The 18,570-nt window shown below is 44.2% G+C and overlaps 2 protein-coding genes across 2 annotated transcripts; one reads left to right on the forward strand and one right to left on the reverse strand.

The window, feature by feature from the left end:
• Positions 1 to 4,462: 4,462 nt before the first annotated feature.
• On the reverse strand, positions 4,463 to 5,250 carry LOC115309774 (piggyBac transposable element-derived protein 4-like). The gene has a single exon (XM_029967986.3). It carries the CDS (start codon positions 5,132 to 5,134, stop codon positions 4,463 to 4,465), a length of 672 nt encoding a protein of 223 aa, XP_029823846.3. The 5' UTR covers positions 5,135 to 5,250.
• Positions 5,251 to 6,586: 1,336 nt separating this feature from the next.
• LOC120847515 lies at positions 6,587 to 17,287 on the forward strand. Its single transcript, XM_040219314.3, has 5 exons — positions 6,587 to 6,599; positions 11,007 to 11,123; positions 12,558 to 12,829; positions 13,088 to 13,253; positions 17,136 to 17,287. The coding sequence occupies exons 2-5, from the start codon at positions 11,102 to 11,104 to the stop codon at positions 17,285 to 17,287; spliced, it is 612 nt and encodes a 203-aa protein (XP_040075248.1). The 5' UTR covers positions 6,587 to 6,599; positions 11,007 to 11,101.
• Positions 17,288 to 18,570: the final 1,283 nt, after the last annotated feature.

Here is an 18,570-nt window from a genome sequence, read left to right on the forward strand (position 1 = left end):
TACACTAACTTCGGTCTCCTTTAAGGTATCTAAACTTATCTAAACATCATTTCATTTCTGAGCTAGCCTTGTAGACAGCCAGCCATATGGCTAGGAATTGCTGGAATAAAGCAAGCCAGCCAGTGAGGGTCTTAAAACATTGACTTCAGATGCAGTTAAACACTTGAGCTGTGGTTGACGTAGGTGACTTGTTGCAAACTGCAAGCCAATGTTAAAGTGCAGCAAATTTCATGGCTCACCAACATCTAAGGCTCTTATGTGCAAGACATAATTCTTATATGTGCCATGCAGGTGCTGTGGAATTACTTATTAAACGCTATGATATAACTGAAAGCAATTTGCAGTTGAAAACTTGCTTAGGGTGAATTTCTGCATATGTATATATGCTTCAGGAAATAGTAAAATTTAAAACCATTTGAAATGTGGGCATATGCACAGGTGTGTGATATATTTGGTAGATTACATGTCACCATAGAAATATTAGTTTCATTTCATGTGCATATGTTTTTATCTATTGCTTCACATTCTTATGCTTCTCTGTGGATCTCGTCTTTCGGTTACAAATGAGGCAGTCACCGGGTTTAGTTGCAACGGTTTGGTGACTTTGCCTTCAGGCCTCACCCCGAGCCACTTGTTTCAGCCAAGTCTGAAACAAAGACCAACTAGACCTGCTGTTGCACCAGCTGGTTAGAGTCACCTGAACAGATCACAGCACTAGAAAGGACAGATACAGAGACACACCACAACAGGATGAGTGCTACACAGTCATCTGGTTTATTTGCCATGAGAATTCGGCAAACAGTGTAAGCTGTGTAAGTGCAACATGCAACAAGAGAAATACAGAATCATACGTCAGAGTGCCAGCAAAATAGACAAAAGAATAGAAGGAGGCCATCCCAATTTGACATGAGTCAATGAAAAAGGCTCCACCATGTGGCATACATTTACTTTTTATATAATCTGCTTCCAAAAGTTTGTGTCGTGGTACCTTTGCTTGTTCCAAGGATCCTAACCTTCTGTTGGAGTGGCTCATGTGTGCAAGTGAGACAGTAAAAAGGCAGGTGCGTGCTTTTATTTGTAATAGATGGCTTAGGTCTCCACGCTCATTGACATGATGGCCTGTATGACCCTTACAGGCCTCCCCCCAAAGAGGGCCTGGCATATTTTTTCTGGCAGCCAGAGCTCCTGTCAGAGGCACGATGTGTAAAGGAACAGATGCCCGCAAGTTTTCGTAGCACAGAAAGCTCCTTGAGCACCCTATACCTTCTTAACGTTGTGCACACCCTCGTGAAAGCACGGCACAGCTTCGGGCATCTGTCTCTTATGTTCAGTGTTAATTCAACCTCTTGAAGTGCCCTTAGATTTTTTTAATTTTTAGAGATGCCATTGTGTCAATGTGCGAGGAAACCTAAGCTGTCTATTACAAATAAAGGAAGCACGCACATATCTTTTTACTTTCTCACTTGTGCATGTGAGCCGCTCCTACACAAGCTCAGAATCTTTGGCACAAGCAAAGGTACCATGACACAAACTTTTGGAAGCACATTATATAAAAAGTAAAGATACTGCATGTGCTAGTGGCTATTCCATTGTCTCGTATCAAAATGAGGTAGCCTTCTTTGATTCTTTTGTTTACAGTGTTGGCACTCAAACATACAGGTATGTATTTTTCTTGTTGCATATTTGCTGTGCTTATGCCGGTCCTCATTATTTGTTTAAGATCGAAAACTGCGCAAAAAAGACGGGACACAAAAAAGGAACGAGCAACACAACACAGGTGCAGACTTACAACTGAATTTTTAATCTTTCACTTCCTTTAACGAAGGAATGCAATGTGCACGTGGGCCGCTGAGATGCGCTATCACTGGCTCGAATGGGCACGCTGAGGGCAGAAAACCTAAGGACTGTGGCAAGCGCAAGCGGGATAGGGATAGCGAGGAAACTGAGGACGATGGCGAGCGAGCGACTCGTCGAAGCCCTACAAGAAGGCCTGTGTGGTGTGAATGGTGGATTCGCCGTAGATATTGAGGAGCTGTTTTATTTGATACCCCATGATGAACCCTTTGTCGCGGTGAGGAACTGCATCGAAACCTCCGGAACGGTTCAGTTCCAGAATGCCTGTGGTGTGTCAGTAGATGGATTCTTAGAACTTTTGTCCATTTATCTAACATCCACCATTGTGGGCTTCGAAGTAAAGTTTGTAGTTCAGAGGCAAGGCATCTGCATAGGTTCGAGTGTGGCACCAGTGTTATGCGAAATCTTTTTGGCTGCTTTTGACCGTTTGTTAGTGCAAGCACTCGCTGACGACAAACGGGTCCGAGTCTTCAGATATGTGGATGACTTTTTAGTCCTTTTAATTAAAAGTTAACTCCTGGCGTTCTTTCTTGAAGATGCCACCAACGGGATTTTAGAAACTTCGTGCCACCTCCACAACCTTAACATTTACAACCGAGCTTCCACTGCGGGAATCTTTGCAATTCCTTGACATAACATTGTCATTCCAGCTAGACCACCTCTGCTGGGAGTACGCACCCCGCTCAAAAAAAGCCCTCCTGCCTTTTGATTCAAGCCATTCCAAAATAGTTAAGAGAGGCATAGTGAGGACATGCCTGAGATCATCACTTGAGAAATCTTGTGCTCACACAGTTCAGAGTAACTTTGATTCACAGGCCCAACGTTTGTTGAGAGCAGGATTTCCACCTTCCATCATAAGGGCGGTAGCAGAGTCTATGTTGAAGGCCTTGCGTATGCGGGCTAAGGAAACAATGGGTCACTTGGAGGGACCAAAAAAATTTGAGGTCATGCCATATATACACGGGGTTTCTCACAATTTAAAAAGAGTCGCTACTAAGTTCCAAGTAGATGTGGTTTTTTCAGCCCCGTGTAAGCTCTCCCGGGTATGCGCCTTAACCTCGGAGCGGATCGCTCACAAGGATGGTTGCAACACCATGCATTACAACCAGTTCGTACCTTGCTCAACGGGAGTGGTTTACCACATCCCGTTATCTTGCGGGAAAGTATATATCGGACAGACGGGTAGATGTCTAAATGATAGACTGAGGGAACACGGAGCCTTTTTGAATTCAGCAAGCGGAGCGCACCTTGCCTTACACTGTAAAGAATGTGGGTGTAAACCAAATTTTGGTGCCACTGAGATAAAAGGTCGCAACAAAGACAAACTCACTAGGGAAATTTCTGAGGCGGCCCAGATTTCCTACAGTGGAAGTGACAAGTGTGTTAGCGCACCATCTATTTCATTATTAGACAGAGAATTAGGTTTTTTGTTTACTTCCTAGTTCCATCGCTCTTCTCTCGCTCGCGCTCGCCATCGTCCTCAGTTTCCTCGCTGTCCCGCTCGCGTTCACCACCGTCCTTAGGTTTTCTGCCCTCAGCGTGCCCATTCGAGCCAGTGATAGCGCATCTCAGCGGCCCACATGTACATTACATTCCTTCGTTAAAGGAAGGGAAAGATTAAAAATTCAGTTGTAAGTCTGCGCCTGTGTTGTGTTGCTCGCTCCTTTCAATTGTGTCCCGTCTTTTTTGCGGTTTTCCATCTTAACCCTTTCAGTACCGTAATAATTTTTCATGTAACATCCTCAAAATCCGGAATTATTTTATTCATGCAACCTGTTCAGCCTAGTCCGTAGAGCACAATCATATAAAATTTTTTATCAAAAGCACAGCATAAATGGACAAACAATATTTTTATAAATGTTAAAAAGGGGGCTTCACTGTACGTAATGTGGAAAAAGTGGGCTTCACTGCACATACTCACTTTATTTTATTCATGAATTTACAAAGCAATTCTGTCAACATCAGTACCTAGTGTCTCTGTTCACGAGACTACGGGCTTAGTCAGTCCCAGGACATCCCGTTCAAAAGTTTGCCTTTCTGTGATATGTGCGAAAACACTGTATCGCACACAGGGCGACACCACAGTCTGGGCACCACGTCCTTGTTTCCTTGCGAGCTTTTTTTTCTTGTGCAGACAACGCATCTTCTTGTTGGGCACTCTTTCTTCTCAGTTGGAGGTAGGTAGTCTGGGAAGTGTCGCTCAGTCAGTCGCGAGAGAGTGTTGTCAGAGAGCCTCCCTTTCTTGGGTCGACTCTGGGGGTCACAGTTCAGTTGAATGAGTCCCTCCACTAACTTGAGCCTGAAGTCAAGATGTGTGGTGGTGTTGCCACTCTTCTGGTAGATAATGAACGCATTGTAGATGGCCATGTCTAGCAGATGACGGAACACCTTTTTGTAGTATATTTTCTGTCCATTTCTTGCACAGGGGTAATATGAAAGATTTTGGTCACTCTTGTCAACACCACCCATGGTGTTGTTTTAATTCATCACTATCTGTGGCTTGGACGCAACTTCACCTCTCTGGTTTGTTACATCCACCATTGCCACAGAGTGCACCGTGCTGAGGAAGGTTACCACCTTCTTGTCCTTCCACTGAAGTGAGAGGCACTTACTTGCCTTTTTGGTAAGCTTCAGTTTGACCTTTCTCAAGTTGTCTTGTATCGAAGCTCGGCATTCCCTTGCGTCCAGATCGTGCTGTTCCGTAGACATCTGTCTTGCGCTCCAGAAGTGCTTCAACTAGTTCGGGTGAGTTGTAATAGTTATCCACGGTTACACAGTAGCCCTTATCGAGAAGGGGACTCATCAGGGACAATACCACACGTGTACCCATGGCCACATCTGCGTCACCAACAACAGCACCTTTCCCAGTGTACATAAGCATGTTCCAGATGTAACCACTGGAGGACTCGAACAGTACAAAAAACTTGACGCCAAAACGGGCACGTTTCAGTGGCATGTACTGTTTCCAAGACAGCCTGCCTTTGAAACGAAGAAGGCTCTCGTCAACTGACACATCTCGCTCTGGTGTGTAGAGAGTTTGAAACATCTCGGTCATTCTGGTGAGCACGGGCCACAGTTTTCTAAGCTTTGGGTTCGGGTGCCCGTCGACTGGCGCCTCGTTGTCAGTGAAGTGTAGAAATTTCATTATCAGCATGAAGCGGTCGCGGCTTATCACGTCTCCGAATGCAGGCGTGCGGAGAACCTCTCTTGTTGACCAGTAAGATTTCACGTCTGGTTTCTCAATGACCCCTTGCAGAATGATGAGCGCGAAGAAGGTCATCAGTTCTTTTTTGTCGATCTGTCTCCATGTTTTGAGGTGGGAAGCGTGGTGCGACCGAAGAAACTGGGTTGCGTAGCGGTTGGTCTCTGCGACAATCAGGTCGACCAGCTCTTCATCGAAGAACTTTTCAAAATATTCGACAACGCCGTCACCTTCTTCCAGGTGGCCCTTGAATCCCGGTGATCCCACAAAAGGGGAACGAGGTGGCGCACGAGGAATATCGCCCACGTCGATCTTCGTCCACACACGTGCGGTGTCGAAATCATCATCAATCTCTGTGTCGCTCTCATCTGAAGTCAAATAATCAATCAACGACTCACCAGAATCACTTTCCAATTCGTAGTCGCTTTCACTCGAAGAAGTTTCAGAAACTGCGCGCTGTTTCCTTTTTTTTTCCTTGTTTCGCAACGCGTGGACACACATCGTGCGGCCGCCCGGACGACGCCATTTCTAAAGTTCAGTGTAGCCAGCAGCCTCACGAAAAAACGTCTAAATTCAGCTAATTTCACCGGTTTTGACTTCTCCTGCCATCTGTCGGTCGTTCTAAGAAGCTCCGTGATACAGACGAGCTGAATTCGTCCTCAGGATCGTTGTATTGATAATGCGGACTCTGGACGAGCTGTACTCGTCTTCGGGATTATTTGTGCGTAAATGGTGGACGAGCTCAGCTCGTCTTCCGTACTGAAAGGGTTAAACATGTATAACCAACTAGGCCAACAGAGTACTCTACTCCTCATTATTTGCGTGGCACTTATCCCCTTTTGGTCCTTCTATATCTGTGTACTGTGGTATTACGCAATCAGAAAACAATGACTGTTTGGTTCACCCTTGAACCTACACGACAGCAGACTAGTACCTGGATGAATTGCGATGTGACCAGTGGAACTGGTAGTTTTTAATACAAGTTGTGTCACATGACATAAGCAGCATGAACTCCCAAGTGCAAGAGGTCATATTCTGTTGTTTGCGTTTCTGTTTATCCCGGTAATACAAATGTGCTCGCTGTTGGTGGTTCCACCGCGGCGCCACATGTTTTAAAACCAGCAGCGTGCTTTGGGCAGCTGTGAGTGGAAATCAGGGAGCATTTGTGGTAGAGCCATATCGATATGATATGGCTCTACCACGTAAATGGTGGACGAGCTCATATGCTCGTGACCATGGGGTCTGGCATCTTTAATGCCTTTGCGTTTTAAGTCAGGTTACATGTCTTCCTTGACAGTACCGTTTTATTTCACGTTTTCCTCTTCAATGTGTCCAGAGTGTTCCACTGTAGTTGCCTTCACATGTGCTTTCTTCTCTTCTAAGCAGTTTGTTCCAATTTAGAATGTACACCGACTGCTTTTAGTCTTACTCCAGTAAATAAATATTTACTAGAATGATCGAATCAAAACTGGAGGAGGGTGACCAATTGTAAACTTTTCCTTTTTAGCGAGTGGTCTCACTGGGACCAGCTCCTCGGAGCAAGGTAAGCCACATTTTCGTATTCTTGTAGAAGTCATACTTTGCTTATTGCTTGGTTGCATTGAAGTCCAAATCAGCAAATGATAAAAGTCGCAATGTTTCAGTTGAGAGGTCTTCGTGCTGGGCAGCAGCTCTCAAAGTGATTACTTCGAAACTCCTTGGTCGAGCAGATCATTCTTTGGTTCCATCAGCACCCACATCGATCACCCTCTCACCCTAACGTTTTAAGATTGAGAAAGACCAATTTCGCAGCTCATTCTAATATCTGTACTTTTTCAGTTCTGCTATCATTGCAATAGAGCTCACGCAGGTTGGTTTTTAAACTCTTCTATTCTTACTGGTATAATGCCCGGTGGTCAGCATTATGGTTCACGGAGACAGGGGAGTTCGCAAACCCTAGCAACAAACTTTGTTGCTGGTTGCTAGGGCTTGTGAGATGACAAATTGTGAGAGCCTCTGGTCTGGGGGTTACTAGCAACTTGCCAAAATATCCCCCTCCTCTTTTCCCCGATCTTTAAGTGGCAACAACTTTAGGTAAAATTGTTGCCAGCTTGCATTGTACTTGGAGTAGAAGAGCTGAAAAGTCAGCCTGGAAGAAGTCTGTTGCAGTGGTAGAATGAAGAAAACAGTAAGCATATTACTCCAAAGGTGAACATATTTGACAGAATTCTGTCTGGTTGGGTAGAAAATCAGGAAAAAAGGAATTTGCCTACCAAATGTGGAAAAGATCTGGAAAAAGATAGTCCCAACATTTCGAAACTATTTGTTTCTTCTTCAGGGGATGAATAATAATAATAATACTTTTATTGAATGAAAAAATAGCATGTACAGATTCAGGCCTACCGAAGCCTCATCGGGCTTGAAAGGTAGTGCCTGGCAGACAGTGACAAAGTAAAGCAATGACAGTAAAACACAAAAACCCCACATAGATAAATCAAGCTATGACACACACAGAAAAGAAATCTTTATACAATTCTATTTCTGAGCGCTTTTTTCAGTTTGTATTTTGTACTAGCACAAAAAATACTCATAGGAAGCTTGTTAAAATACGAGGGAACATAGTAACGGCGCATGCGTTCGCCATATCTTGTGCTGCATTGAGGTATACAGTAACGTTTTTTTGGCCTTAGGCAACGGGCTGGGGCATAAGGTACTTTAAAAGAACTATTCCAGAAATGACGAAAAAGTACAGTTTCTATCAACAGAGAGTTGAAATCCGGAAAGCATAATGCTCTAAATACGTCAGTATCTTTATCAAGACTTAAATCATAAGAAATAACTTTTAACAAAGAACGCAAAATTGAATTGATAATTATTTTCCATCGAAGGGCACAGTGGCCGTACACAGTTATTCCATAACGAAGCACACTATAGCCCAGGGCATGAATGATAACCTTACGAACGGATAATGGCATAACGTATCTAACACTGTACATCAAACAAGACACCGCGCGAAGCTTCTTACAGATATGAGCGAGCTGTGAATTCCAGGCAAGATCGCTATCAAAAATCAAACCAAGGTATTTAACTGTAGATGTGTAATTCACAGGGGTACACGCGCAATTAAGACAATTAGACGTGTGCAAAAAAAGCGGAGAAGTGAGACTGACTCGTTTTAATGGGCTATGAAAACAAATTAGTTGAGTTTTTGTCGTATTAATAGAAATTAAATTTGCATCAAACCAGTCCATTGCCCTATTTGCCGCATTTTGAAGCAAAGAGATTGCGTGCAAATACTTAGAAGCGCAGGCTACAATTACAGTATCGTCCGCATATTGAAATATTGAAGTGGGCACGGTACTAGAAAGATCGTTCACATAAATATTAAATAATAAAGGACTAAGTACTGAACCCTGCGGAACACCAGCTTTAATTATCGAGAAGTTACTTCGAAATTGTTCAATCGAAACACATTGGCGCCTATCCTGAAGAAAATTTTGTAACAGCAATAAAAAGGAACCGCGAAATCCCACCATTGACAGCTTATTTAGCAACAGACGGTGACATACACTATCGAATGCCTTACTGACGTCTAGAAATAACGCGCACGCGACTTGATTCCGCTCAAACGACGAGTTCAGCAAATCAGAAAAATCTTCAAGTAACATTTGAGTGCCTCGACCTTGCACGAAACTGTACTGAGAGGGCGACATAATACGATGCTTATCCAAAAAGCGTGTCATGACCAAGCACAAGTGTTTTTCTAACAGCTGAGCAATACCTGGTAAAATTGAAATCGGACGATAATTTTCAATATTATTTCGCGCTCCAGCTTTGAAAAGCGGGATAACGATTGCCGTTAAGGATAAAGGATGTCAGTCTCTTCATCTTTTAGGTGTTACATCACTTTGTCTTTGTCGGTGTTGTTGGGTTAGCTTCGTCGTGCCCTATCCGTTATCCCATTGTAGAGGCCGTTCACATATAACGTAGGAAGTGTCCCTAGTGACCTATTGATGATGTTTGAAGTGTGTTGAATATGCCATGATTCAATGAGCCGCCTCCTACGTAGATTTGGTGCCGTGTCCAGGATGCTTGCGTTCTCAAATGCGGTGGTCGAGGTTATCACAGTGTTCAGCGAAAGCACTGCGCTCATTGTCAAAGTTTCTCACATCGTTCTTATGTTGGTGAAGCTGGTCGTGAAAGTTCTTTGTTTCGCCGATGTAAGAGGCAGGGCACTGGGAGCATGGGATCTTATAAATGACACCTTAATTGGGCCTTCGCCTTCGGTGGTCTGTTCTTAGGGCGAGGTAGAAAGCATCCGACACTGGTTTGTGAGCAACCAGGACGTGTTCTTTTGCAAACAGTCGGGATAGCATCTCGCTTATCCCTTTCTTGTAAGGGATGCTAATCCGTGCTATCGGTTTGGAAACTATCTAAGGTTGTTTCATCCAATTACGGTTCTGACGACGGATGACGTGGTGAATGAAGTTACCGGGGGAGCCGTTCTTCCTTAGGTCGTCCATGATAATCCGTTCCTCCTTTCTTTTGTCGTCCTCAGATGAGCACAAGGTGTTGGTTCTGTTAAAAAGAGTAGAAACGACACATACCTTATGGCCGACAGGGTGGTTGGAGTCCTCCAACCATTACCTCCAGTTCGACTCTACCCACCGTCGGCCATAAGGTATCTGTCGTTTCTACTCTTTTTAACAGAACCAACACCTTGTGCTCATCTGAGGACGACAAAAGAAAGGAGGAACGGATTATCATGGACGACCTAAAGAAGAACGGCTCCCCCGGTAACTTCATTCACCACGTCATCCGTCGTCAGAACCGTAATTGGATGAAACAACCTTCGACAGTTTCCAAACCGATAGCACGGATTAGCATCCCTTACAAGAAAGGGATAAGCGAGATGCTATCCCGACGGTTTGCAAAAGAACACGTCCTGGTTGCTCACAAACCAGTGTCGGATGCTTTCTACCTCGCCCTAAGAACAGACCACCGAAGGCGAAGGCCCAATTAAGGTGTCATTTATAAGGTCCCATGCTCCCAGTGCCATGCCTCTTACATCGGCGAAACAAAGAACTTTCACGACCAGCTTCGCCAACATAAGAACGATGTGAGAAACTTTGACAAAGAGCGCAGTGCTTTCGCTGAACACTGTGATAACCTCGACCACCGTATTGCATTTGAAAACGCAAGCATCCTGGACACGGCACCAAATTTACGTAGGAGGCGGCTCATTGAATCATGGCATATTCAACACACTTCAAACATCGTCAATAGGTCACTAGGGACACTTCCTACGTTATATGTGAACGGCCTCCACAATGGGATAACGGATAGGGCACGACGAAGCTAACCCAACAACACCGACAAAGACAAAGTGATGTAACACCTAGAAGATGAAGAGACTGACATCCTTTATTCATCCCCTGAAGAAGAAACAAATAGTTTCGAAATGTTGGGACTATCTTTTTCCAGATCTTTTCCACATTTGGTTGGCAAATTCCTTTTTTCCTGATATTACTTCAAAGTGTGGAACTGCTTTGCTCATGACTGCAAGTTATCAGATTGTTTGGTCACACAGGACGGGAGAGAGACTTCAAAACTAATTTTAATTGCACTCCAGTTCGTAGAAAGAATAACACACAGAAGGACGAGACACAAACACAAACACTCACATACACAGGGACAGGACACGAACACAGGCACGCATACAATCTTTCTGATTTTATCTGTGTCTGTTTGTGTGTCTGTGTTTGTGTCCTGTCCCTGTGTATGTGAGTGTTTGTGTCTTGTCCTTCTGTGTGTTATTCTTTCTACGAACCGCAGCGCCTTTCACCAACATGCTCCCTTTGCTTCTAATTTTAATTGTCAGAGAGAGGCTAACAAAATTTGCACCATGTGTCTACTATGTTAGCCAACTGTTCTGGGCCGAAATAATTTTTGTCATTACATTGTGGTTCAGCCTCATCGACATCATCTGGGCAAAGCCTGACCAGAGTGGACGGTGCCCTGGAGGCGCCTTCAGGTTCCATTGAGGAACTCCCGGCAGGAGCTGGGATGACGTTGGGGGCCTCAAATTGTAAGTCCTCCAATTTTTACTGTATGCAACCAAGCACAACACCAGTCAGTGGTCCTTGTGTTAGCCTTTTTAATGTTTTATTTCCTAACACCGGCCTAACCAAAGGAGCTTTGACATGTGGTTTTTTATATATATATATATATATATATATATATATCCCTTGACGTCAGCCATCTTGATAGTGTCAAAATGAAAGTGTGAAGTATTAATGCTCAAGGTCTGAATATTTGGTGAGTAACAACTGGCCACAAGGTGGTGGGCACTCCAGCTTTTCTCCGGGTATTTTATACTCAGAAACCTGTAATCTAACTTGCGAAAGCAAGGGCCTGCCGGCCTGTTTAACCACTGTTATAGTAGACTTGTTTGCACTGGCTGCCCTAGTTTAAGTGTGCCGGGCTGGCATTTTGAACCTGTCGGCTGCAGTGCTGGGATATGGTTTCCAAATTAAGCTTAGGAGTTTAAGAATGTTGGAACATTCATATCTTTTATTCAGCATGATTCTACTAGGAGCCAAATGTGGGAATTACTAGCTAGTAATTAGCTTGTCAGCTTTGGACCTTATAGCGTAACCATCATTTATCTTTTTTTAATGCTTCAGCTGAATAGTGCATGAATAAGAGGTAATTGCTGTAATGTGTTTCCCACTGCAGTGACACAGCTACCTTTTTTTTACAGCTAATTTGTATAGTGTTTCCTAGTATAGCAGCCGTTGAGTTGTACTGTCAAAATAGCTGAAATAACTTTGCTGACTATGATTGCACCTCCTATGTTAGTTATGGTGCAACAAGGTTGCTGATCAGCTTATGAGACCAGCTCTACCCAATGCTATCTCCTTCACTCTGGGGACTTCTCAACATATTCCTTGCATTGGTGGAAAACTGATGTAATTTTTTGTCTACCATTTGTTGCATTGACATGATTGATGCACAGCTGATACAACCTGGCTGGTTTATGACGGCTTAATGCAGCCCTTTTTCATACAGCCATGTGCTTTCTTTTATGGTTCAAATATGAGATAATAAAGATCAAGGTTAAATATAATTGTTTTTTTTTTTTTGTATTTGCAGGCTCCTGCTATGCACACTGCAAAATATATATTTTATTTATGAATTTTTTCACACCATTTATACAATGGGCAAAGTGTGTGCAACCACGGTGTGTGAGTTGTGTACTCCGAAACTACCATCTGCAGGCAGCCTCAAATTTAGCACACACATAACAGTGCTTGTCTCTTAGCGAGTGCAGTCATAAACATATATATTTTTAGGTTCACGGCTCCTGATGATTTCTTTTATCAGTCAAGCCATTTTAATCTTTTGCTTTTAAAGAAGGGAAAGACTGGTGTCCGCTAGTGCTGCACAGCTTACTTCTCCATAGGACCCAGGGCCAGAGCTTGATAATGCATTACTCACCCTAATTAATCTTCCATTTCAGGTCCAGAGCAGTCTCCAATAGTTAAGCTGGTGCTTGAGCTTCGGCTACAGAATGGGGAGATTTTGCGGCAGTTGGGGGCGATGCAGCAGGACATTAGAAACTTAAGTTTTAATTTATCGCAAATGAAGGCCTCAATGTCTGCTGCACCGCCTTCGCCGGAAATGGCTCCAGAGCCGTCGCGGGCGCCCCTTCCAAAGCTGCCCGCGGCGACTATGGAAGAATTCAGGGAATTGGAAAATGCCCTGAAGGATAAAGCTACAGCCACAGCCCTGGTATGTTGCACTTTCCTCCTTTCATATGATGATTTTTCCAACATGCACTGCAGTGCTTGTCGCTGGCTCATAATGTCGACTATCATACTCGGCCACTAAACGGGTGGACACTGCATTTGCTTTACTCAATGTTAATAAATGATAGCTTTTCAGTATGAAGAAAAATGAAAACTGGTTGTGTCGTCATAGCCGTGTTTCTGTGTTTGATTTGGTATTTGGTCATGCTTCTACATTTCCGTTGTCCCTTGTCTTTCACAGCAGCTGGAGGTGGCTACGTGGGTCAGGGCAACTGACACGGTTGCCGAGGCCTGCCGAAGCCTTCTGGAAAGGGCCCTCAAGAAGGAGGTCCAAATAAAATTTAGCCTCCTGGGCCGGAAAGGCAAGCTACCTTTCCGGGGGACCCTCCTCTGCCACATTGTGACAGGTATGATTATATTTGCTTAATTGATCAACACATTGATAGATCCTTGTTATTCGAGTTTGCTGAAGTGCATGCAACTGCTTGACTGTTATAGCATGTCACTTTCAAATCAAATCCTTTATTTGTGCCTGTGATGTAGCATATAGTACAGGCACTGGGAGGCAGACAAAAACCCAGCAGTTGTTGGCTTGACAAGGTTTGCACACTTGTTCACTCAGCAAGCAGCAAGGTGACAAATGTGATACAAAGAAAAATATAAGAGAAAAAGAATTGCACCAATAAATGTTAGTAAACACTATAAACTATTTGGGGATTAGTTTACAGAGCTTGAAACATAATTTGTCTCATCGAAGGGTGGTCACAGGTTCTATTTGTACTTTTTGTCATAATAATTGGTTTGGTGATGATGGGAGATGATGCTTTAACATTTGTGTGCAGTGGTTATAGTTCAATTATGAGGAACAGTCTATAGGCTACCATCACGTAGGTTACAGGCAGTAGTGATCTCAGTCAGGTGAGGTATGGAGGGTAATCTCTGTGTGTTAAATTTATTATACTTTAATTATGTACCATATGGTGCTAGAGAATATTCACATTGGCTAGTATTTGGAAGAAGGTTCATTGTATGAAAAAGATTTTTAGTCTTGAGTGTTATATTTTACATTTACAATAATACACACAGCCTTTTTCTAAAGTAAGTTCGTTTTCAACAATGCTTCTAATCTGTTATAGCGTAACATATTTAGTTCAAAAGGCCTATTATAGTGCCTGAAAATTCTAGCTATGCCTGAATGCAGCATATACTCTATCTCACAAGTTGCATGCAGTGTAGTGCAACTGTAGCCCTTGTCAGCCAATCAAGAACATAAATGCACCAGTGTACATGTGTTCTTACACAGCGTATCAGTCTTCGCCTGCATTGTCTGGTCTCTGTAGAAGCCATTACAGGCAATTAAGTTATTCCTTACAGTCTGCCGAGTCATTCCATATGCCTGAATAGTTCATACTCTATAAATACAGCATAATCTCGATGATAGGGATTACCCGGGAACACGAAAAAATATTCATATAATCCTGAATTTGTTTAATCCAAGACAAGCTAACTTGTGTGTATACTTTGTCTGTGATGTTTGTTTGCACTCTTCTGCCCTTGTAGTTGCTCATAAGCCCCATCCAAAATGCATAAAGCTGCGCAGCGCTTTCTCGGCTCATATTGCTTGCACTTATGGTGCAGCATGGAACATCAAGAGCGTTAAAGGCCCTGTCACACTGAGGCAACAGTTGGACAACTCTATCCGGCAACACGGGGAAGTCGTGTTGCCGGCGACCCTGTCACATCGAGGCAACAACAACAGTCGGGCAACATGCTGCTGCCGCCCGGCAACCGTGTTGCCCGATTTGTTGTCCGACAACCCTGTCACACCGCGCTGACGGCGAGGACAACACGGGGAACACTCCGCCATCTTGGTTGTTTACCTTCGTTCGTGTGCGGCGCGGAATCGCTGGAAATGTGACTCTACAAAGTGCTAGTGCGTTCGAAGGGCCGGGAATTACCACGGTACGACATCAACTAGTGACTGTGATTAGAAAACTTGACACAGGGAGTATTTTTCGCTCTTTATTTTATCGAAATGTTCTTCATTTGCTGACAAAGCAGATAGCCCTAACCGAGGAAAGGGACATCGCTGATGTATGTTCGGGATTTACGCCACCGTATGAAGTGATTCTATCCAGTTCTTTCATGCAATTTCTATTTCTACTGTAAAATTGCGTTAGCACCGGCAGTACCCCAAAGCGTCTTTTGCAGCGTGGTGTTGAGCTGAACTGACAGTGCTTCAAAACTGCGACACCGACACCATCGGCCTTCATAACAATCGGTGAAATAAATATTTTTCAACGCTGTCTACTGGCCTACCGCTGCTACGTGATCGCTTCATTCGCCCAAAACGTCCTGGGTATTTTTAAAACAAATCAGGTGTCTGGTAGCGGCTGTTTCCAAGTTCCAAGCATCAACAATCATGATCAGAGTGGTCGTTCTATGCTTCGACTTTTTAATCTTAGGTTTTCTGGATTATTTTTACGGTGTGGCTAGCGTTCCGTCCAGACGGAACGATAGTCGCCACTAGAGTTCCGTCTGGAACGCGGAGAGCTCGTGCCATTTGGGTCACTCTTTTCGGACTTCGCGTGTATCACTGGGGAGCTCGTTAACACACCCCCCCGCCTGCGTTCACGCCGCTTCGCGGCGACAGTATGCGGCTGCTAATTACAAACCTATTAAACCACTTAGCCCTCCGTACACGCCGCTTCGCGGAGTCCAGACAGCAACCCAAACCCGCTATGCCCCCTTGCACTTCCGGAAAGGAAGCAAAGTTTCGTCGACAACATGGGTTAATATGTTTCAGTGATAATTGTAAAAAAGAAATGTAAATACCAACAAAAAAATTGAGAGAAAAAAAAAAAAAAGTAACCCCACACTGCGGTTCGAACCCGGGCCCGCTGCGTGTAAAGCAGACACCTTTCCACTACACTACACCACCACTTCAGAAACTAGCTTTCACCATTTCTTTTATACGAGACCCAACATGGACGGAACTTTAGTGGCGACTATCGTTCCGTCTGGACGGAACTCTAGACACTTCCTTATTTTTATTATACTTTATTAGTGGGTGAGTAGGCATGCCATTTTATTTCACTATCCGTAATGTGCGCTGGACTCTCGGGAGATCTAATTTCAAAACCAGTCTGAACGTTCACGACCGTAGCTGTGACCATTTCGAAAATCGCTTTCCGTAACTGCGCAGAAAAAAACATTAATCGAAAATATTTTAGCTGCACGCCAGCCCTAATTATTGTTAAATAACGTTTTCCAAGCCTTTGTTTGAGTAAGACTTTATTGATAGCTCTACCATCGAAGCTATCTATGTTGTCGTGTTGCCGGCCCGAAATTCGCTCAGCCAGCGATCAGGGCAACACTCGTTGTCCAACACAAATTGCTGCTGTTTTTGTTGCCGAAAGCTGTCATACCGAGGCAACATTTTAGTTGTCGTCCATGTTGTCGTGCTGTTGCCGCGGTGTGACAGCTTTGTCGGACAACACGGGGAGCGAGCAACAAGTTGCCCGACTGTTGGACAACGTGTTGTGTTGCTGTTGCCGTCGTGTTGCCTCAGTGTGACAGGGCCTTAAGTGTTTCTACCATCGACGACACAGCTTTGTTGGGCATGTGAGTTAACCTTGGCTCGTTGGGCTGTGAGCCAGGCATGCTGCCGCTTGGCCAGCATAGACTGGAGGTGGAGAGGGGGCCAGCGGCAACTGTGCGTACTCTCTTCCCCTCTAAGACCAGCTGCGCCCACCCACTCGTTTCGCATGCACCGATGGTTCACGTGCTCATATCACCCGGGACGACTTGAGTACTGTTTGTATCATCCTGAATGGCAATATATTCAATATTGCCCGGACCATCTTTAAATTCACGTGACCCTGAAATTCCGGTCAATCGTTATTGTATCATCGACATTTGACTCTGTGCAATCTGAGCCGTACCGGAACTTGTAACCGCATGCATTGGATACTCCTCCACCTCGTCGCACCTTGCAGCTCCACACTGCACACAACTACTGAGACAGAGTATAGCTGTGCAGTGCTGATGGGAACCTCTTTTTAGAATAGAAGTGTGGTCATTAGTATAGTAATCAGTAAAAGAGAGGAGCATGTTGCTTCTCTGTACCTAGCTCTTGACCTGACATCTGTATTTTAATTACTACTGCTCTGGATAGAGATTTAACCCTGGTTGGATCCAATTTCCTGATCCTAAGACTATTCTAAGTATCAGCGGCAACCGTTATGCCTTGATGTTTAATGCAGAACGTTTAAAATTTCCACTTTCAGAGACCATCAAGAGTGCGAAGGCTGCCAATGTGCCAGATGTCGAAAAGGCCATTGGCAAGTACCTGGCCGGTGCTGTGGACCGGGAGGGGGGCAGGCGCCAGAGGTTTTGCCGCCAAACAGAGGCCAGTCAACTGCCAACTGGCGATGTGTGAAGTGCAAAAAAAAAATAGCACAGAAAGTTGTTTTCAAAATAAATTATTAGCAAAGAAATTATTTTGTTCATTTGCATGGCAAACTAAAATGCACGCAATATTTTCTGATGGTAAAATTATATATTTTTAGCCTGCATGTTGCAAAGAAAATCTTCAGTGTTATCAATACAAGAGAGCTAAAACTATTATCTGTTGTTGCAGTTGTACATTATATTGCCAAATATCGGGAAGAGCCTGGCGGCAATGGGTTACCAGTGCAAGTGTGGTAAACTGCTCAACCATGGTGCCAGGAGAAAGGCACGCCCAATATTTGTAGTAGCTTGGCGAAAAAGGCCTTCGGACATTTGGCTGCCGTTCCGACAGAGATTGGCAGCCAATTTTAACGTGGTTGGCAAAACCTATCTAGGCTAAAAGGGCAGTGCCGTTATGCCCAATATTGGCTGAAAATGGGCAAGCGGAGTGGTCCAATATTGGCTGAAAATGGGCAAATAGAGTGGTCCAATATTGGCTGAAAATGGGGAAATAGAGTGGTCCAATATTGGCTGAAAAGTGGCAAATAGAATGGTCCAATATTGGCTGAAAATTGGCAAACAGAGTGGCCCAATATTGGCAGGCTAGCTGGCCCAATATAGCGCCTGGGAGCGTTTGCCAATATTGACCAATATTGGTGCCAGCGTGAGCCGATATAGGACCGTCATTGGACCAATATTGGGGTGCTACTTGGGTTCGTTGTATTCGTCTTGACATTCCTTTTATGCTCATCTAATCTGTCGTTAATGCATTTTTATGTTTGACCAACATGCGTAGACCCACAAGCTAGAGGTATTTCATACACGACACTATTCCTGCAAAAAACTGATTTTTCAAGATGAGCCTTTTTGCACACCTTCGTACCCGCGAGGAATGGCGTCATCCTGTTCTACTTGAAAACCAAAATAGGCACAGGTATCTGCACCAAAGTTCTTCGCACAGGCACTGGCGCAAAGGTTTAACTTGTGTGTCTGGGTTCTGTAAATATTCTTTGAAAGGTCGAGTCCGCTTTCATCTTCTCTTTTGTGTTTGAACGTGTGTGTGTTCGCATTCTCTCCCCACAGCATCGGAGGGAATGGTTTTGTGCGCCTGGGCAGATGGCGTCACGAAAAGTCAGCAAGATGTACCCTAATATCCGTCACACCGGCCGCCGTGCTTGGTTAAAAGGCACAAGATATTACCGTCTTTTTGCTTCGCTTTTTACGCAGCGGAATTGCGATATTTATTTTTAAAAAAGCAGACGTGATTATTAT

The sequence above is a fragment of the Ixodes scapularis genome, unplaced genomic scaffold (genome assembly GCF_016920785.2).
Source record: "Ixodes scapularis isolate PalLabHiFi unplaced genomic scaffold, ASM1692078v2 PGA_scaffold12__126_contigs__length_90152505, whole genome shotgun sequence".
NCBI lineage: Eukaryota > Metazoa > Arthropoda > Arachnida > Ixodida > Ixodidae > Ixodes > Ixodes scapularis.

Coding starts and splice junctions, on each gene's coding strand:
- LOC120847515 (XM_040219314.3), top strand. CDS start 11,102: ATGACGTTGGGGGCCTCAAATT. Junction 11,124..12,557: donor GACGTTGGGGGCCTCAAATT/GTAAGTCCTCCA, acceptor CTTCCATTTCAG/GTCCAGAGCAGTCTCCAATA. Junction 12,830..13,087: donor AAGCTACAGCCACAGCCCTG/GTATGTTGCACT, acceptor TGTCTTTCACAG/CAGCTGGAGGTGGCTACGTG.
- LOC115309774 (XM_029967986.3), bottom strand. CDS start 5,134: ATGACCTTCTTCGCGCTCATCATTCTGCAAGGGGTCATTGAGAAACCA.